We start from the raw sequence: 20,945 nt of genomic DNA, 5'->3' as shown, positions 1-20,945 counted from the left end.
CCAGCAAGCTTGGGTACTCATTTCACTGACCTCGGAAGGATGGAAGGCTGAGTCAACCTGGCGCCAGCTACCTGAACCCAGCTTCTGCTGAGATCAAACTCAGGTCGTGATGTGAGCAGAGCCTAGAACTGCAGTACTGCAGCCTTGCCACTCTGCGCCACTTTTTCTTACCCCTTCATAAAAAGGGCTACTCAATACAGTGGAGTAAACTTTCCACCAATGAAGTGGAACAGCTCTATAATGACTTTCAAAAGCCACAGAGGGAATTTCGTAGAACTATAAGAGTGTCAAGGCCTTCCAGCCAAGGAACTTCTTAAGGTATTTTGGATGAACGTGGAGCAAAGGTCCATCTGTGGCAATTACAAAGTATAGAGCAGGGGTGGCCAACGGTAGCTCTCCAGATGTTTTTTACCTACAACTCCCATCAGCCCCAGCCATTGGCCATGCTGGCTGGGGCTGATGGGAGTTGTAGGCAAAAAAAATCTGGAGAGCTACCGCTGGTCACCCCTGGTAGAGAGGAAACATTATGTCTGGGGCAGTAATAATCTGTATTCTTGGTACTTGCGGGGGCAACAGTGAGAGGGTTTCTGGAGTTCTGGCCCTGCTGGTGGACCTCCAGATGGCACCTGAGTTTTGACCATTTTGTGACAGAGTATTGAATGATCCAACATGGCTTCTCTTATGTTCTTGTGTCTTTTCTTGTAGTTGGGGTTATGCTTAAGCACATGATACCAGTGAATAGATTTTTTTTACTTTCAAGATCAGTCTTTTTGGTTTTATCTTTTCAGCTTCTGTGGTTTTCAGCTCCAGACACCTGAGCAGGAACGCAGTTCCGGCTGGCTTGGTGTCAGAGGATGTGACCTAATATGCAAATGAACTCCTACTGGGCTTTTTCTACAAAAAAGCCCTATGGAAAACAATGGTGATGTCAGGGGGTGTTGCCTAATATGCAAATGAGTTTCTGCTGGGCTTTTCTACAAAAGAAGCCCGGCTGAAAACCATCACAGTCTTGAAAGAAACATTTGCTAGCTCTTGTATTCCCTGATGATGAATTAAAATGGTCTTCTACTGCTAGACACACATCAGTTTTAACAAAATTCACTGTTCAGCCCTTTCCAGAAAAGTGCAATAAACCACCTCCTCAGTAGCAGGTGCTGCTGATGACCTGCCATATCAAGAAATGGAAATGCTGCCAACAAAATGTCCAAAGGTGGCACAGCAAAAAACAAACACACACACCTTATTTTCTAAAGTTAACATGCTTTGGACATGTTGCTCTTCATTAATAGGACTGCAAAACAAACTTATCCTGAATACACATGCACATTCCCATTTTCAAGTAAAAGTACATTTTAAACTACTTCAGATCTGATCCATTATGTAAGCCAGGGTGGCCAACGGTAGCTCTCCAGATGTTTTCTTTGCCTACAACTCCCATCAGCCCCAGCCAGCATGGCCATGCTGGCTGGGGCTGATGGGAGTTGTAGGCAAAAAAACATCTGAAGAGCTACCGTTGGCTACCCCCTGATGCAAGCCACAGAAGAACCATAGAGTATTTTTCTGAAACTGTAAAATAATAGCACTGACCTGAGTGGGCTAGGCTAGCCTGAGCTTGTCAGATCTTGGAAGCTAAGCAGGGCCCCCCCCCCTGGTTAGTAGGATGGGAGACCAGGCAATGGCAAGCCACCTCCAAATGTCTCTCGCTTTGAAAACCCCGTGGCATCACCATAAGTTGACTGGGACTTACAGCGTTTTCCACCATACTTTTGAACTGGTGATTCACTTAGCAAGGAGAACCAGTCATGGATTCTATGAAGAAGCAGCAGACTGCAGATTTATACCCCGCCCTTCTCTCTGAATCAGAGTCACAGGGCTGTTTACAATCTCCTATATCTTCTCCCACACACACACAATAGCCACCCTGTGAGGTGGGTGGGGCTGAGAAAGCTCTCCCAGAAGCTGCGCTTTCAAGGACAACCTCTGTGAGAGCTGTGGCTGACCCAGGGCTATTCCAGCAGCTGCAAGTGGAGGAGTGGGGAATCACATCCGGTTGTCCCGGATAAGAGTCCGCACACAACCATTACACCAAACTGGCTCTCCACAGCAACAGCTGAAAGATTAGTCCTTCAGTCCTGCATTTTATACCATATATAGAATTTGTGGCAAGAATGTATCTTGGGCTTAGTGAATGGTGTTACCCAGAGAGGATGCTTACAAGAAGTTTATCTGCTTTTTAGCTTCAGTGGGGATGTTGCTTGGCAGAACTGTCTCACGTGTTGTAGGATAGATTCACAGTGATGCATAAGGACCGAAAAATATATGTGGTCTAAAGGTTTGTACTTTAACTTTCTGCTCCTCTTGTTTTGTACTTTGCTCTCATTTAAAGCATTCAAAATGTAGTGGTCATGCAGCTTTGCTTTGCATCCTCTCCGCGAGAGGATTACTGCTGCTGTGTTCAGCTGTGTGTTTGAGGTTTGTAGTTCAATAGGAGTTGTATGATTCAAAGGCAGGTGCGGTTTTGAAGACCATTCAGCATTTTGCTTGCAAATCCAACAGTTTCATAAGCCACAATGTGTTGGCAGGCAAACTACTAGCATTTTGTTGCCTTTGAAATGTGTCACCTGGATTTATTTTTACTGCAGAAGAACCAGGAAGAAAAGCCTGCAAATTAAGCTTGAATTATTTTCTTGCTGATGTGTCTTTAAGAGAGGCACTTTACTAATCTGTCATTTCCTTATCAATAAATTGCTGTTTGTGTTTGCATATCTGAACTGATCCTTACTATGGTAACCTCAAATAGAATTCAGTGTTGTACACTTTGCCTTCTGGCTTTATGATAACGAGTCTAGGGACAGATGCTGTTATATTGACTTTGTTTCTTGCTTGCAATACACACAAAATGCAATATATATATATATATATATATATATATATATATATATATATATATATATATATATATATATATATATACACACACACACACACACACACACACTTGGCACCCAAAGTGTCCCTTGAAAGCTTTGAGCAAGAATTGAAGATAATTTATATAAAGTAAGCTTATGTGCAAGCCTGGTGGAGTAAATATTTTATGTAAATTAAAAGCGAATAGAGTACAAAGTTCAGCTTTAAGGATCCCCTAAGCCTTTTGTTACAAAGTTCAGCTGCAACACTGTTGACTGTTGGAACCATGTGAAGTCTTGACCAGAGAAATGGTTGGTAGCGCTTTTAATCAGCATTCAATTTCATCTTTTAAAAGAGAACTTCTGAGGAACTACGGAGACAAATTCATAACTGAATCGGGTCAACAACAAGGGGAACATTTGAAGAGAGGCCGGTCGCGTGTACTCATCTGGGTGGCACCGAAGTAGCTTCTTAGGTGCCATTTTAAGTGTTCGTTAAGACTTTTGAGGTGTTCTTGGGCCTTCCAGTGCTTTTGTGCAGCCCAACATGGACTCTTAAATCAAGTTCGGTTGTTTTCTGCATCGTCCAGTGCTGTCCAAGTGAATTGAGGCAATAAGGATGTTCCTACTGCTGTTAATAATGCAGCATGGTGCACAGTGAATTAGGTTCTATTAGGAGTTGGGTTTTGTTGTTGTTGCAGTTGATGAGCAGGGTCATCCTCAACGCAGACACTTTACAGCAGACAGTATAACGCTGCTGCAGTGCTCTTGACTGCCGCCATGGAATCTCTCCCCCACTTCTTATTTGCCAGGAAGAGAAGAATGTTTGGTCCTTCCCAAGAATCGTTTTATACAGACTACCTGGCAGCCTGCAATGAGCCAGCTGCTTCAGTTATTTTGTTTAAACGTGCAGTATTCAGAATGCATGAAGGACCTGTTGCATTTTTGTTGTTGCACAGAGGTTTTTAAAAATTTCTGTTGCGAGTGACAGTTAGCCAGGTGACAGTTTAGGATGTTGTCGACTTGCAGATTGGGGCATAATTTCTCTGAAATCTCATGGATTTCAACAGAATTTGCTCCCAATTAAGTGCGTATGGGACTGTATTTCATGCCCAAATGCTGCAAAAAATTATATATATATATATATATATATGTATAGGCAGATTGTGTCTAGAAACATTATAAATACAATTTGTGCAAATTTCTTACAGCACCATTCAAACACAAGCTGTACACAACAGCCTTAAGATACTTTTTGTACCAAAAATTGAAAGTCCGCTCAAGAGACTCCTCATAATAAATGAAAACTCATTTCTTCTTTCCATGCATATCTGAATTGCAAAAAGTTCAGTCCAGTCATCCCGGAGTAAGGCTGAAAGAGCGCAATGGATAGCCGACAATACTGAGCCATTTCCCAAAAAGGATTTGTCTGGCGTGTGTTTCTGGGACAATTCAAACATTCAATAATCCTCTTCGAGTCTTACAAATAAGGCTGGCGTCTTCAGATCTAATGTTATCTGTCTCTGGCTCATCCACTTCTTGGGAAACAAGGAGTGATTTCCTCAGTCTAAAGAGGAGCTCTCCCCTTCTTTGGAGCACAGTAAGTGAAAGAGGAGAGCACAAAAGTAGGCTTGAAACTCAACATCAAAAAAACTAAGATCATGGCATCTGGCCCCATCACACCATGACAAATAGAAGGGGAAGACATGGAAGTAGTGACAGACTTCACATTTCTGGGATCCAAGATCACTGCAGATAGTGACTGTAGCCATGAAATCAAAAGACGTTTGCTCCTTGGGAGATAAGCTATGGTGAACCTGGGCAGTATATGGTGAACCTGCCAACAAAAGTCCGTATAGTCAAAGCGATGGTATTCCCAGTAGTAATGTATGGCTGTGAGAGCAGGACCATAAGGAAGGCCGAGCGCAGAAGAATAGATGCATTTGAGATGTGGTGCTGGAGAAGACTCTTGAGAGTCCCTTGGACTGCAAGATCCAATCAGTCAGTCCTAAGGGAAATCAACCCTGACTGTTCCCTGGAAGGTCAGATGCTGAAGCTGAAGCTCAAATACTTTGGCCACCAAATGAGAAAGGAGCCACTCCCTGGAAAAGACCCTGATGCTGGGAAAGACAGGAGGAAAAGAAGAAGGGGCCAGTAAAAGATGAGATGGCTGGACAGTGTTACTGATGTAACAAACAAGAATTTGAGCAGACTTCGGAGGATGGTGGAAGACAGGAGGGCCTGGCATGACTTTGTCCATGAGGTTGCAAAGAGTTGGACTCGACTGTGCGACTGAACAAGAAGCCCTCATGAAAGCAGCCTGGCAACAAACAAGCACATGGGAACGCCTCCTTAAAAGGGAGGGGAGCGAGTTTCTGCACTTGAATCTTCACATTGTGTTCAAGGGTGCGTCAGCCACCCCGCACAAAGACAAGAGAGCATCAGTGCTCCCATAAATGCAGGACGGATCTTTCAGAGTTCTCCATCCATGGATTAGTCTTCTTCGAGCTCTGGCCACAGAAGACATGATGAGCACAAGGAGGTTCATGAACCTCTAGATTTGCAGGAGACAGATCCTAGATCTTCTCAGGCCCTTTTCTCATATTATAAATCTGTATATCTAATTCCCAAAATGGCCCTTCTGTGTGGATATCTAAATCCCCACATCCAGGGCGCGTGGAGGGAAAAGAGATTTTTTTTCTGCACATTTGGGGCACTCCCCAGGTTTGCAGAAAAATCTTAAATGTTAAAGAAAGTATACTGGGGATACTTAAATCCTCCCCAAAGCATAGCAGTTTTCTCTGTGCATGTGCAGAGAACGCACTTACCGTTGTGAACTGTGGCGGCAGCTGATTCACCGTGGCAGCTGAGCAGAGGGGCCTCTCTATGCTCGTGGTCGTCCCCTCCTGCCCAGGACTATCAAAGCTTTCTGGCCCGCAGCCACAGTGAAGAAGGCCGCCCAGCTGGCCCTGGCTGGAGGGAGGGAGTGCGGTGGCAGCAGATAAGCCGGGGGGGGGGGGCACTGGATGCTTGTGGCCATCCCCTCTTGCCCACCACAGCCACGGTGAAGAAGGTCGCCTAGCTGGTGAGAGAGAGGGAGTGCCGCGGTGGTGGCAGATGAGCAGAGAGAGGCCCCATGGCTGTGGCACCAGTAGGGTGCTCCCTTGCGGAGTGCAGGCCAGTGACTATGCAGCACCTGGCAGCTGGATGCTCATGGGCTGAGGGGGAACAGCGGAGCAGCAGGGTGCCCAGTGGCAGGGCTGGACTCTGGAGAGAGTGGCCAATTGGGGCTGGAACCATCTCCTGGGGAGAATTAGGATGGGGGGAAAGGGAGTATTGGCTGGGGGAGAAAGTTGAAAAAAATGAGAGATTGGCTTCGGGAAGAGATAAAGGGCGATTGGCTTGGGAGACAGAAAGAAAGAAGGAGAAATTGGCATGGGGGGAGACAGAAAAGATAAGGCGGTATTGATTTGGTGGGGGGAGGAGATGAGAAGGAAAGGGAACTTAACTTGCAGGGAGAGAGAAAAAAGGATATTGGGTTGGGGTGGGAAAGAACGGGGGAGGGGGAAGGAAGCAAAGGTGAGGGAATGCCCCCTCCCCGCAAGTTTCTTGCAGATCTCCCACTTGTAACATCTAAACAGCATAGAGAGAAGGGCTTAGGAAGGAATTTCCTTCCCCTCCAGATCATGTGGAGGAAGGAAAACAAGCTAGAATTCTAAGCCAGTAATGAGTCTGTCACATAGTCCAGATGCAATCTGCTGTGAGCTAGAAAAGGGGGAACGCTCAAGAGAGGAGAAGCTTTGCCCGTTCCTTCTCTCGAGGGGTTATTCAACACTGAAATCTTTTATTCTGCTCTCTCACAAAAGGGAAAGGTTTATCTCCTCTGCAGGCAGGATTGGCAGACGGGAGCCCCTGCTAGATCTTGGCAAACCCCAGGGATTCCATGTTTACAAAAAAGAAGAATGCTGTCTGTTAAGCTCCCATTTAGAAAAGGAAGCTCTGGAGGACACCCTGCTGGGAACCATCCCCAAAGGATTTTTTGCATTTTTGGGAGCTCCACCTTTTCAGATCCTCCCATTCTGTTTCCCCAATTCTTCTAGAGCTGGACTGATACAATCGCTCCTTAATTATAGCCAGTGGTCATCACAGACTCATGCCATAATTCCCTCAGATAGCCATGAGGTGCGTGGAGATCCCTGAGATTACGAGAGAGCCTGAGTTTAACAGAAGATGTATGCAACAGTATCTTTGTGTTCCTGGTCTCCACTACCAATTCTACCAAAGCCATGGTCTTTTGAGCCTGTGTTCTGTTCACTGAGGTTTTTGGAGGACTGCAAGATGTTGGAAGGATCTTAAGCTCACTAGAGCTGCTAAGTTCTTGGCAAGCTCACCCGTGGACTTGCTTCAGTCTTCAGCTCAATCCATAGCCATAGACAAATTCTGGCTCAGGCGCTGCAGCACAGAACTGCGTTTTAACATGAACCCTGCAATCACCCCTTTCCTAAGTGATCAAGAGAAAAAGACATGAGAGCAAGAGAGGCTCAGAGGGGAAGCTGCTGCTGAAGAAGATGGTATTGGATTTATATCCCGCCCTACACTCTGAATCTCAAAGCAGTCACAATCTCCTTTACTTCCCGCCCTGTGAGGTGGGTGGGGTTGAGAGGGCTCTCACAGCAGCTGCCCTTTCAAGGACAACTCCTGCAGTAGCTGTGGCTCACCCAAGGCCATTCCAGCAGCTGCAAGCGGAGGAGTTGGGGAATCAAACCCGGTTCTCCCTGATAAGAGTCCGTGCACTAAACCACTACACCAAACTGTCTCTGACAGGGGCGTGCCCACTGAAGACGTTTTTCAGGGTAGCAGTCTAGTCATCACTTTCTGTATTTGAGAAACAAGCTTTAATACATTTCGCTTCTGCAGTTGCTTCCTCTGTCTGGCAGGTTCCACAAATTATCAGGGAGAGCTTCATTTCTGCATTCTGCCCGGGATTTGCAGCCGCTGTGGTACCTCCCATTCCATCTTATTATCCTGACACAACACAAGGAAAGGAAGTTGAACTTACCAAGAAGTTTTTATATTTACTGTTGGTTCACAGGCACACTCGCAAAGTCACGTAGAGTCAGGCTGTCATATAGAGGAGCGGGCAAAGGGCAAGGTTCATGTTTGTGAGTTTCCTCAGATCTCCAGTGTAGGAAATCCCAGAGTTTTCCTGTTACCGTTTGTTTGTTGACTTACCAACCCTAGTCTTAAGAGTTGTTAACTTTTATCTCCAGACAGTTAACCAGGTTTGCCTTTTATTTTTTCCTTTTTGAGGCAGTCTTCCATTTGTGAGCTTGGAATCACTGGGTGTTACCAAGATCTAGGAGCAGTTCCTCTCTGTCAGCCCTGTCAGCAGAGGAGATGAACCTTTCCCACTTGCTGTCCTTGATGCTAAACTGAAAGAAACTTTTTGGTATGTCCAGCTCCCCCATGTAGCTACAGAACATAAGAAAAACCGTGTTGGATCAGGCCAATGGCCCATCCAGTCCAACACTCTGTGTCACACAGTGGCCAAAAAACCCAAGTGCCTTCAGGAGGTCCACCAGTGGGGCCAGGACACTAGAAGCCCTCCCACTGTGCCCCCCCCCCAAGCACCAAGAATACAGAGCATTACTTGCCCCAGACAGAGAGTCCCAATGATAAGCTGTGGCTAATTGCCACTGATGGACCTCTGCTCCATATGCTTATCCCCTCTTGAAGCTGTCTATGCTTGTAGCCGCTGCCACCTCCTGTGGCAGTGAATTCCACATGTTAATCACCCTTTGGGTGAAGAAGTACTTCCTTTTATCCGTTCTAACCTGTTCAGCAATTTCATTGAGTGCACGAGATCTTGTATTGTGAGAAAGGGAGAAAAGTACTTCTTTCTCTACCTTCTCTATCTCATGCATAATCTTATAAACCTCTATCATGTCACCCCTCAGTCGACATTTCTCCAAGCTAAAGAGCCCCAAGCATTTTAACCTTTCTTTATAGGGAAAGTGTTCCAACCCTTTAATCATTCTAGTTGCCCTTTTCTGCACTTTTTCCAATGCTATATCTTTTTTGAGGTGCGGTGACCAGAATTGTACACAATATTCCAAATGAGGCTGCACCATTGATTTATACAGGGGCATTATGATACCGGCTGATTTGTCTTCAGTTCCCTTCCTAACCCCAGCATGGCGTTGGCCTTTTTTATTGCAGTTGCACACTGTCTGGACATTTTCAGAACATTTTACAGAACATTACTAGGGTGCCTCTTCTGTCAACTTACCAGACTCTCAGTCATTACACGTGCTTGAAAGATAAGAAGTTTGGAATTTTTCAAACTGATGATTGTGAGCTGTATTATATATTGATTCTCTCTCCTACCGACCCACCCCCAACAGGAGGCTGAACAGAAAGATAATGGTGCATGTTAGAATGGATCAAACACATGCCTGACAATAACTGTGTCCTTCTTTTACTACATGCTAGTTATATTTTAACAGAAAAGGGAAATTTTACATCTAGTCATCAAGTCTAACAGTGCACCGGAAGGAAGCATTGTTCAAAATTATTTCTAGCACTGTCTTAAGCTCATGGTGAAAAGACTGGGTTAAAGCTCAGGTGGAACAACAAAAGCAAACTAATTAATGTCAGGTTTCTGGCAATTCTGTTTCTGTGCTCAGAAAGAGGTGAGCTGTTTTTACCTCATGAGCTCTGGTGTCTTTCCACAGGGGATATATGCCAATTCCCTAACTGGGATGTTGCTCTGGAAATCATAAATCATGCTGTGCGTCAAGCATTGGCTCTGCCTTGTAAATTTGGAAACAAGTTAGGTATGCTGTCTTGTGCCTAGGGCATCCTCCAAATATTAGATGTTCAGATTCTAGAGCTGGAACGCCACCTCTGCATTCTGTGCTTTTGTATGTCTCCTTTTTTTGACATCCAGAATGGAGCAGTGTTGATCTTACAGACCCATTAGTGATCATGTCTTCATGACAGATTTGATGAGTTTTAGGACTGGCTTGATTGAAAGCTATATCAGCCCATAAGAACTTGGTGTTTTCCATCAATAGTGGGCATGTTTCTTAAACATATGGCCAGTAATGTCACTTGTGAGATGTGTGTGTGCTTTTGCTATTATTTGAGTTCTGAGGAGAAGGGGGCAGTGAATGGTATTAATATACTCCAGGAGTGGCCAAACTGTGGCTCAGGAGCCACATGTGGCTCTTTCACATATATCGTGTGGCTCTTGAAGCTTCCACTGCCCTGTTGATTGCCTTGGAGAAGGCATTTATTTCTCTCTTAAAGAGAAATGCCAAGCCAACAAGCATCTTGGACAATTTATTTAAAGTTAGAGTTGCTTTCTTTCCACCTCTCCCCCATCTATTTCCTCTCTTCTCCTCCCCTCCCCTCAGCTCTTCAACATCTGACGTTCATGTCTTGTGGCTCTCCAACCTGACATTTATTCTGTGTGGCTTTTATGTTGAGCAAGTTTGGCCACCCCTGGTATACTCCCTTAACTTCTCTAGTGAGTGGGGTTGGGATGTATAGAAACAGAAGTTGCGTGTGAAACTCATGTGAGTTTTAGCTTTAATTTTGTATTTATCTAAGATTTATTTTGTGTCTCCTGGCTCAGCCACATAAAGATTTTACTATATAGGTTTTAGTCTCCTAAGAACATAAGAAGAGTCCAGAATCCTGTCTCACACAATGGCCTACCAGTTCCTCTGGAGGGCCAGCAACAAGGCATAGGAGCCAAGACCTTCCCCTAAATGTTGCCTCCTGGCTCTGGGATTCAGTATTTTAGTGCCTCTGAATGTGAAGGTTCTCCTCAGTTACTGTGGCTGGTAGCCACTGATAGGCCTATCCTCCATGGATTAGATTAGTGGTCCCCAACCTTTTTGGCACCAGGGACCAGTTTTGTGGAAGACAATCTTTCCATAGATGGGGGCAGGGGAGTGATGGTTTGGGGATGATACAATTGTGCACTTTATTTCTATTAGTTTGGTGTGGTGCTTAAGTGTGTGGACTCTTTTATCTGAGAGAACTGGGTTTGATTTTCCACTCTTCCTCTTGCAGCTGCTGGAATGGCCTCGGGTCAGCCATAGCTCTCGCAGAGCTGTCCTTGGAAGAGCTCTCTCAGCCCCACCTACCTACCTCACAGGGTGTCTGTTGTGGGAGAGGAAGGTACAGGAGATTGTGAGCTGCTCTGAGATTCTGAAATCAGAAGTGGAGGGCAGGATATAAATCCAATGTCGTCTTCTTCTTATTACATTGTAATATATAATGAAATAATTATACAACTCAAGGCCCAGTTGCTAACAGGCCACGGACCGGGGGTTGGGAACCCCTGGATTAGACTAATCCCCTTTTCAAGCTGCCTATACCTGTGGCCATCGCTGCATTCTCTGGCAGTAAATTCCGCTCTGTGTAAAGAAGTGTTTCCTTTTGTCCATCCTGAACCTGCTGCCCATCAGCTTCATTGGATGCCCTCGAGTTCTAGTATTTTGGGAGAGGGAGAAAATGTTCTCTTTGTCAGCTCCGTCTACCTCATGCATAACTTTTATAAACCTCTGTCATATTCCCCCTCAGTTGTCCTTTTTTCTGGACTCAAAAGTACTAGCATCTTCAGCCTTTCCTCATAAAGAAGGTGCTCCAACCTCTTGATAATCTTGATGGCTCTCCTCTGTACTTTTTCCAGCGCTGCCATGTCTTTTTTGAGATACAGTGACCAGAAGTGTACACAGTATTCTAAATGAGGCCATACCATAGTTCTATCCAGGATCCTTATAATATCAGTTTTATTTTTCAGTCCCTTTTCTAACAGTCCGTAACACAGAGTTTGCCTTTTTGACTGGTTCAGCTCACTGGGTTAACGGTTTCATCAAGCTACCCGCTAAGACCCCATGATCTTTTCCTCTGTCGCTCCATTAACCATAATCTCAAGAGCTTTGGTAGCGTCTTTATCTTCATGCTGGATAGAAGACACACGGACGATTTCTTCAGATAAGTGCAGCTGGCCATTTCAGCTGTAGGATATTTTTTTGTTGTAGTTTCTGCTCTTTAGCTCTTGGTGATTGTAGACTATTGATATTTAATGTTTACCGTCTGGATGAGTGAGCTCGGTGCATTGAAGTGTGCCCTCTGCTCCTCTTCATCTGTTTGGTAGTCTTGAGTCCTGACGTGGCCTTTACATCAGAAGACTTTCACCTGACCAGGATATTCACTGGGCCAGCCATTATGTGGCAGGCTCTGCCTCTTGTGGCTACGCTCACCACACTACATCAGGATCCCAATGATGCCCACAACACCTTTATGCAGCTCAGATGCATAATAAGATGATGCATCATTTAGGAAGCCTGAAGCGATGAGGTATCCTTAGAACATTTTGTAACTTACGAAACTTAGATGTGCCCCCTCTGCTTAAACATCTGGTAGGGCAAGTTTTTTTAACCAGGGACAGAAGGGTGCACTTCAAAGCAACTTTTATTTGATCTTCTGTTTGCCGGTTGTGTGCCTTGCTGTTATGCTTGTAACTTTTTTTCTTCTTAATAAACGTTTTACTATTTTGAATGCTGGCGGTAAAGCTCTGTACCGCATAGTTCCCCAACCACCTTAGGCCACACTACTTTAAGAGGGGAGTCCTAGGAAGGGGGAAGGCACGCAGTTGGCAGGGGTGCCAATCCTCCAGGGGTCTCCTGAAGAAGGACTTTGCTCTCTGTGGCATTGAGGTGTTGAGTAACAGCTGCCTGTGCAGCAGTGCAGACCTCATTAGTGCGACTGCACGGACAACTGCTTGAGAAATGTTAGTTCCAGGCAAACAAACCTGCCTCTTGCGTTCCATATTCTGAGTCGACGTTGTTTAAAAGAATTTCATTAATGAAAATCGTTGTCGTTGTCTGTTTTAGGATTCACCGTTATTTGAACTTATAAAACAGTCGAAGGAACGGGACGGACAGGCTGACCCGCTTGAACCTGCTAGCTGCCTTACTCAGCCTCCTCAGCATAATCACACTGCTGCAGACCTGTAAGTGAGATAGGAAGCTGTTACATACCCAGGGCTTTTTTTGTAGCAGGAACTCCTTTGCGTATTAGGTCACACACCCCTAATGTAGCCAATCCTCCAACAGCTTAGAGGGCTCTTAGTACAGGGCCTACTGTAAGCTGCAGGAGAATTGGTTACATCAGGGATGTGTGGCCTAATAGGCAAAGGAGTTCCTGCTACCAAAAAAGCCTTGCATATACCAAATCAAGTTACTGGCCTGCCTATTCCAAGACTGTATTCTCTAGCTAGCAGCAGCATCAGGCAAGGCTTTTTTCAGGCCACCTTTCTGAATTCCTTTTAGCTGGAGATACCATGAGTTGAACCCGGGACATTGTACTTGCAGAGGTTTACCACTAAGCTGTGGCACTTCTCTGGTTCGATCGTATATGGTCTTTTAATTTCCTGCTTTGAGCATTATGAAATTGGTTTTCCATATATTAACTGAAATTGTATCTACTATAAAAACTTGTCGAGAATAGGGAAGCTCAGGCAGTATTTAAAATGTAATTGACGAATATGCACATATTGAATAAACTGTAATATTAAGAACATGAGCTGCCATGTTGGATCAGGACAGTGGCTCATCCAGTCCAACACTCTCACACAGTGGCCCAAAAGAAACCCAGATGCCATCAGGAGGTCCACTAGAAGCCCTCCCACTGTTGCCCCCCCCCCCTCCCTCACAAGCACCAAGAATACAGAACATCACTGCCCCAGACAGAGAATTCCAACAATACGCTGTGGCTAAGAGCCACCGGCTGGACTTGAGAAAGCAAGCAGCAGAGCAGTTGATTGTACCATATATTTGTCAATCAAATGTTTTATAGGCTTTTAAATTTATTTTTAACTCATACAAAAGCAATAAGGTGACACACAGCAAACACTTGTTTTCGGCATATGTGTATTATATCTATCTGAGAAGCAGTATCGGTCACAGCTCTCTAGTATGTTTAGACAAGGTAGCAAAACATATTTGTCTATTATATAACACGGGGAGCAAATCTCACACTAAACGTCGACTGCGGGGTGACATGATAGAGGTTTACAAGATTATGCATGGGATGGAGAAAGGAGAGAAAGAAGTACTTTTCTCCCTTTCTCACAATACAAGAACTCGTGGGCATTCGATGAAATTGCTGAGCAGTCAGGTTAGAACGAGAAAAGGAAGTACTTCTTCACCCAAAGGGTGATTAACATGTGGAATTCACTGCCACAGGAGGTGGTGGCGGTTGCAAGCATAGCCAGCTTTAAGAGGGGATTGGATAAAAATATGGAGCAGAGGTTCATCAGTGGCTATTAGCCACAGTATGTGTGTGTGTGTGTATTTTATATATATATATATATATATACACACACACACATACATACATACATATATATATACACACACACACACACACACACACATACATATATACACACACACACATACTGTGTGTGTGTATGTGTGTGTATTTTATATATATATATATATATACACACACACACACACACACACATACATACACACACACACACACACACACACATACATACATATATACACACACACACACACATACATACATATATACACACACACACACACATACATATTGGCCACTGTGTGACATAGAGTGTTGGACTGGATGGGCCATTGGCCTGATCCAACATGGCTTCTTTTATGTTTTTAAATAAGTGCCATCAGCTTTGTGCCTGTAGCCAAACCCCCTCATTTTTCTGGAGTGCTTCTATGGAAAGTGCCATAAACATGAACCAGCCCTGTGTCTAAAATGGATTCATTCAGCATTTTCTGAGTGTGTACCGAGTGCAGTAGGCTGTGTTCCTTTTCTTCGTTTCATGCTTGAAGCAAACTGTGCACTGCATTTCAGTGTGACCCTATTGCTTTATCATTGATAGCACAAATGACAGTTGGGGGTGGAGCTGGAATGCAGGTGAAAAAAAGGAAACCCAACTATTATTTTATTTATTAATTAAATTTGATTTTTTTTTTTTTGACCACACTTGTACGGGGCTCGGGGCGGTTCACAACAATTGGTACTGAGCGTTATTTTTCTAAACAAATTTGCAGCGGGTGTGTGTCTGTGATGTTCGCTGTAAGTAATTTGTTGAATTGATATTATGGTGTTTAATGCACTTATTAGTTGCTTTTCAATTTCAGTCATTCTCAGAGCTACTAAAAAACTGGAAACGATAACTAGCGTTCCTGCGGCGGTGTTTTTTCCTTAGATATCTCTGCCCCAATTCAACATACTCCGCTGCGATTCCGGATGTTCAGCCAGCGTTGGTTAATCAGCCTCAGAGACCACAGAAATCGACTTCTCTCACACTTTTTTACAAAAAAGGTTGGTGTAAGATTCCAGGCAGTAAATCACTTGCTAGGATTCCTGGCTCACAGGTCCATACTCAGCTCCAGCAGATCAGGCACAAAGTTCTTTCTTGATCCAGAGAAGGCAAAAAGACCTCTAATGCCCATAAGTAGTCAGGCAAAGAAAATTAAAGTGCTTTTGGAGGTCCACAAACAACAACAAATCAATTAAAATCGAATAAATCCGAACTTCAAGGGCAGGAGAGTTTTCTGCCCTGCAAGACGCGTGCAATTAAAAAAAACCCTTTCCCTTCTGCTTGGCTTTATCTTGAGAGAGAGGGAACTCACTGGCCCTCTCCCATCATCAGGTCCAGGTGTTAATTAAGATGACCCAGCAGTTCTGGCAAGATGTAACTAGACCATTCCTGCAAAGACTCACAAGTCAGTGGTCTCCTTTTAGTTTATCAACGTTGTCAGTACTTGAATTCGGCAGCAGCTCACAGGAGCCCAGCTCCTGAACCTTTCTGAGGGTTCCCCCTCCCCACCCACCTTGTCCTTTGAAGGTGGGTGCAGCTGCATAACAATCCCTGCATTAGGAGAGCGGGCAGCCAGCCAGCCACCAGGAGCTTTGCCACGCCCCCAGCAACCCTCATTAACCCCTGGATAAGCCCGCGCCACCCTTTCTCCACTTCTTATGTGATTTTGGGTGGTAGGTGGCTTGCTGGCCTTTTGACTGGGGGAGGCCAAGGAGAGCCCCAGGTGAGCAAGGCCTGCTTGGTCTGGCTAGATCTCTAGCCAGCCCAAGCAGGCCTCGCTTGCCCGGGACTCTCCTTTCTTGCGTCGGGTTGCTTTTGGCTGGTGGGGGGGCAGCATATGCTAATGAGTTATGCTAATGAGCTCCACCACCTATTTTTCTACAAAATGACCCTTGAGCATTGTTATTTTGAGTCTAAGCTGATCTCTTCCTTACAGTTGGTCGTATTAACGACAAGTAAATATTGTTACTTGGATCCACGCAGCTGTTCACAGTGTCCTTTGTCCAGCTACAGTTCTCCTCTCCCCCGGCTTTTGAAAGTTGGAGGATTCTCCTTGGTGGGATATGAACTGCCACACTGGGCAAGACCAGCGTGACGTTTGTAACCTCTGCGTGTGAAAAAGAAGCCTTTCTGCTGCGAGCTGTGCGTCAGATCCAAGCCTGTCTATTCGGAAGCGACTCAAATCCTTCGCTTGTCTGTTTTGCTTTGTCATTTAAAAGTAAACGTGAACAGTGGTGGTGGAAAGTGTTGTCAAGTCGCAGGCAGGGTTTTCAAGGCAAGAGACGTTCAGGGGTGGTTTGCCATTGCCTGCCTCTGAGTTGAGGTGAGGTGAGTGAATAGTTTATTGTACGTGGCCATTGGCCCTTACAATATAAAAGCACATTATAAAAAACACAATAGAGAATTTACATTCAAAATACCAAGCTTAAAAACCAAGCCTTCAGGTTAAAACTCTATGGCGCTTCTAAAATTTCAAGCGTACAAAATTTAAAATAGTTAATATTAACTATGCTGAGCGATAGAGCTCAGTGTGATGCATTACTAGGGGCCACCTTGGATCTGACTTTTCTAGCTGCAGGTGCAAAGAGCTCTACCCTATGTGAGACCAAAGGATTCATATCTGACAGTAGATAAACCAACTTTTCATTGTCAGGTAAGTTATGTACGTGGCTTAAAATTCCAGATAGAAATCTGCCTCTTAGGTCTGAATAGAGAGCAAACCATTATGTAGTGGTAGAGATCTTACTGCAGTTCCACATATACATACACATTGTTCCTGTGGTTTCTTAGTGTATCTTCCAAGCAGCGGTTCTGAGTTGTGACCCTGGACTTCCTTCGTGGTCTCCCATCCAACTATTAAGCAGAGACTGACCCTGTTTAGCTTCTGATGAGATTGAGCTAGCCTGAGCTATCCAGGTCAAGGTAAAACATGAGCAATACCTTCAACTACTTGTAATGATATACAATGGGTGGCCAACGGCAGCTCTCCACATCTTTTTTTGCCTACAACTCCCATCAGCCCCAGCCATCAGCCATGCTGGGTGGGGCTGATGGAAGTTGTAGGCAAAAAACATCTGGAGAGCTACCGTTGGCTACCCCTGATATACAACATACAAATTAAGAGTAAAGTTGCGTTGTAACCTTTCTTCCTTTGCATTTCTAGAGTAAATTCAAGGAGTCTCTGCTGCTCTCCCCTACCTCTTGATATCTAGTCATTAGGTTGTCAACATGCAGAAATAACTGTACCTTCCCCTTTCGTCAGTCGTAATACCTTTGACATCTTGAACTAATTTCATTTTCATAGCCATGATTCAGTACCCCAGCAAATAGAAACAGGGACAAAGGACAGCATTGTTGTGTTTCTCTTTCTAAAGATAATTCCTTTGATAATTGCCTACCTATTATTATCTTGACCTTTGGATCTCTGTTCTTTGGGAATTTATTTTATAGATCAATCAACCAAACTTATTTGTCATGTTTAACCAAATAAATTGCCTTTTCAACATTAGCGAATTATAACGCTAGTTCTAACCAGCAATTTTTCTGTCAGTGATGTTTAGGATTCATCTTACATTTCAAGTTAATTTTGTACCTTTAAGGAAACCAGGTTGGTCAAGAAGGGCAAATTTGACTCTAGCCAATGATTTAAGTCTTCTCCACCCAAGGATGGCTTTTGTAGAAGTTCCACTTTTAATAGGTCTCCACCCTTGCAGGTATTCAGAATCTGTTCTAATCTGAACCCCACCAGCCAATGGTCTTTTCACAAGAATGCATTGAATGCCCAACTTGCACACAGATTGCATCAGATCAGAACTATGTCTAGCTGTGTGCAAAGGGCTCACTGACAACTGTCTCCATTAATCATATTGGCCATGAAATCCTTGGCCGTTTCAGGGTGGCATGGCCTCAGCCTGAATGTTTAACACACACACAGGATTATAAGGTTAGAGACATCCATCATCATTGCTGAAATAAGCTCTGTTGTCTGAGGTCATGGAATGGATGGTATACCATCACAATCCCTGAGCTCTCCTGTAAATTAACCCCTAGGTACAAGTACTCAAAACATACAGGCAGTCGAGTAGGATCCTGGGCAAAGGAGAAGGAATCATGATAGGCTGGCACGAGTTCTTGTATTGTGAGAAAGGGAGAAAAGTACTTCTTTCTCTACCTTCTCTATCCCATCATAATCGTGTAAACTTCTGTTATGTCACCCCTCAGTCGACGTTTCTTCAAGTTTGCTTTACTGAAAACTGCAGAGTTTTCTCGTGGATTCTTGTACTGTGGCTGCAGGCTGTTAATGGAACCCAGCTGTGACTGGAAAATTGATTCTCTAATCTAGGAATAGCTATTTTCTTCTTTCTAGTGTACTGGCTGGCTTACATACGATTGAACAATTTAGCTTCACGTCTTCTTCCTGACCACCCGGACCTGGTACACTTGATCTGGACGCTTTTTCATCACACGCTGCAAAATGAATATGAACTTATGAAAGACAGGCACTTAGACCAGGTAATATCTCTTGCAGGGTGGACTGACCAGCCTTGTGTGGACTAAGTTTCTGTCTTTGACCAGTTTGGTGTAGTGGTTAAGAGTGCAGACTCTTATCTGGGAGAACTGGGTTTGATTCCCCACTCCTTCACGTGCACCTGCTGGAATGGCCTTGGGTCAGCCATAGCTATCGCAGGAGTTGTCCTTAAAAGGGCAGGGCCCTGTGGAAGGCTCCCGCCTCCATGGGTTTGATTCCCCACACCTCCACTTGCAGCTGCTGGAATGGCCTTGGGTCAGCCATAGCTATCGCAGGAGTTGTCCTTGAAAGGGCAGCTGCCATGAGAGCCCTCTCAGCCGCACCCATCTCATGGGGTGTCTGTTGTGGGGGGAGAAGATATAGGAGATTGTGAGCCACTGTGAGTCTCTGATTCAGAGAGAAGGGTGGGGTATAAACCTACAGTCGTCCCTGCTGTCCACCGATATGTGTTACGTTTACAAAGGAGATCTCTTAACAAATCCTTTTTTTGAGTCATTGGTCTTGCTAAAAAGAACACGGAAAGGGGTTAGACTCAGGTAACCATGGCCAGCGTTCTTTGCAAGAATCCCAGCTGTCAGGGTGCTGGATTGCACAGCAGAAATTGGCTAGTGACCTGCTAGAGCAGGGGTCCATGATGTGGTGCCCATGGGCACCATGGCACCCGCTGGCACCTTCCCTGCCCTCTGGCAAGTGCTTTTAGGAAGTGGCTGTTCCCTACCAAGGCTTCTGATTGTCCTGTGGAGATGCGTTGTGGGAGCTGTTTTGGGACTGGCTCTGTCTTTTGCAGCAGCCATTTTGTAGCTGTGTCCATCATGCTGTCAGAATTCCAAAGGTCCCCAGAGGCTGAAAAGGTTTGGGGGCCCATGTGCTAGAGGAACATATGAACATATGAAGCTGGCTTATACTGAATCAGACCCTCGGTCCATCAAAGTCAGCATTGTGTACTCAGACTGGCAGCAGCTCTCAAGCTGAGGTTTTTCACGCCTATTTGCCTGGGCCCTTTTTAATTGGAGATGCCCAGGCATTGAACCTGGAACCTTCTGCTTACCAAGCAGATGCTCTACCACTGAGCCACCATCCCTCCCCAACCATGGTACTTTTCCATCTCTGGCCTGTAGGAATACTTGAGCTCTGTATATGTGAACAAATGAATGTACAGGGTCAGAGTGGGAATGAAAGCACCATCCTGGGAAAATACACAAAACGGGCAGTGCTCTTGTTCCTGCTCTCTGTGCTATGCAAATTCATTTGCCCTGTCTCCTCAATATTTCTGTATAGGGCTAAGTGCGCTCTTTTTCGTAAGCCCATTTCCATGTGTAAGGCTGATATTTACATGCTAAATTACTCAGAACACAAATTTGATGCAGCACGAAGACTTCAGCACTCTCTGTTTTGGCTTATTATGAAACTGGGGCGCTGCCTTGATTACTGTTTCCGATGCCCTTCTCTTTTGCTTTTTCCAACAGATTATGATGTGTTCCATGTATGGCATATGTAAGGTGAAGAACATCGATCTCACATTTAAAACCATTGTGACAGCATATAAAGAACTCCCTAATACAAACCAAGAGGTATGGGAAAGCATGTTTCTACCCCCACCCCACTCTTTTTAGCAAAGGAGCTCACCAATCTGGCATGATGTTCAGATGCTCAGGAGGGAGAAAATCATAACCTGGAGCCTTTTCTGGTTTTAGTCCTTTAATCAATCGCGGAACTTCCCTTGGCGATAGATCAAGATGGGCGGCCGTGTTAGTCTGTCTGCAGCAGTAGAAAAGGGCAAGAATCCAGCAGCACCAGAAAGACTAAGCAAAATTTGTGGCAGGGTTTGAGTTTTCCTGAGCCACTGCTCATGTCTGCAGCATTCATCATCAGATCAGGCTGCATTTTTGTTTCTTTCAGTAGGTTTCCTGCTATCCTTTTTATTAGCGCTCAAAGCATTTAATAATTTCCCCATGTTTTCAATACTAGACTTAATATCCTGGGATTGCATGATGCTATTTTTCTGTCAATGTAAGGAGCCCTGTGGCACAGAGTGGAAAAGCTGCAGTATGGCAGTCTGAGCTCTCTGCTCACGACCGGAATTCGATCCCGGTGGAAGCTGGGTTTTCAGGTAGCCAGC

At 44.8% G+C, this 20,945-nt stretch overlaps 1 protein-coding gene across 1 annotated transcript in view; it reads left to right on the top strand.

Annotated features, from left to right (window-relative positions):
- Positions 1 to 20,945, top strand: part of RB1 (RB transcriptional corepressor 1) — a 64,433-nt gene that overhangs the window by 34,404 nt on the left and 9,084 nt on the right. The window contains exons 18-21 of the mRNA XM_060231801.1: positions 12,818 to 12,936; positions 15,184 to 15,299; positions 18,665 to 18,810; positions 20,293 to 20,397. Coding sequence (XP_060087784.1) covers positions 12,818 to 12,936; positions 15,184 to 15,299; positions 18,665 to 18,810; positions 20,293 to 20,397 — 486 coding nt within the window. The remainder of the gene's footprint in view (positions 1 to 12,817; positions 12,937 to 15,183; positions 15,300 to 18,664; positions 18,811 to 20,292; positions 20,398 to 20,945) is intronic.

Source organism: Heteronotia binoei, chromosome 1 (genome assembly GCF_032191835.1).
Source record: "Heteronotia binoei isolate CCM8104 ecotype False Entrance Well chromosome 1, APGP_CSIRO_Hbin_v1, whole genome shotgun sequence".
In the NCBI taxonomy this organism is placed as follows: Eukaryota; Metazoa; Chordata; class Lepidosauria; order Squamata; family Gekkonidae; genus Heteronotia; species Heteronotia binoei.
This window is presented reverse-complemented; position numbering and strand designations above follow the sequence as displayed.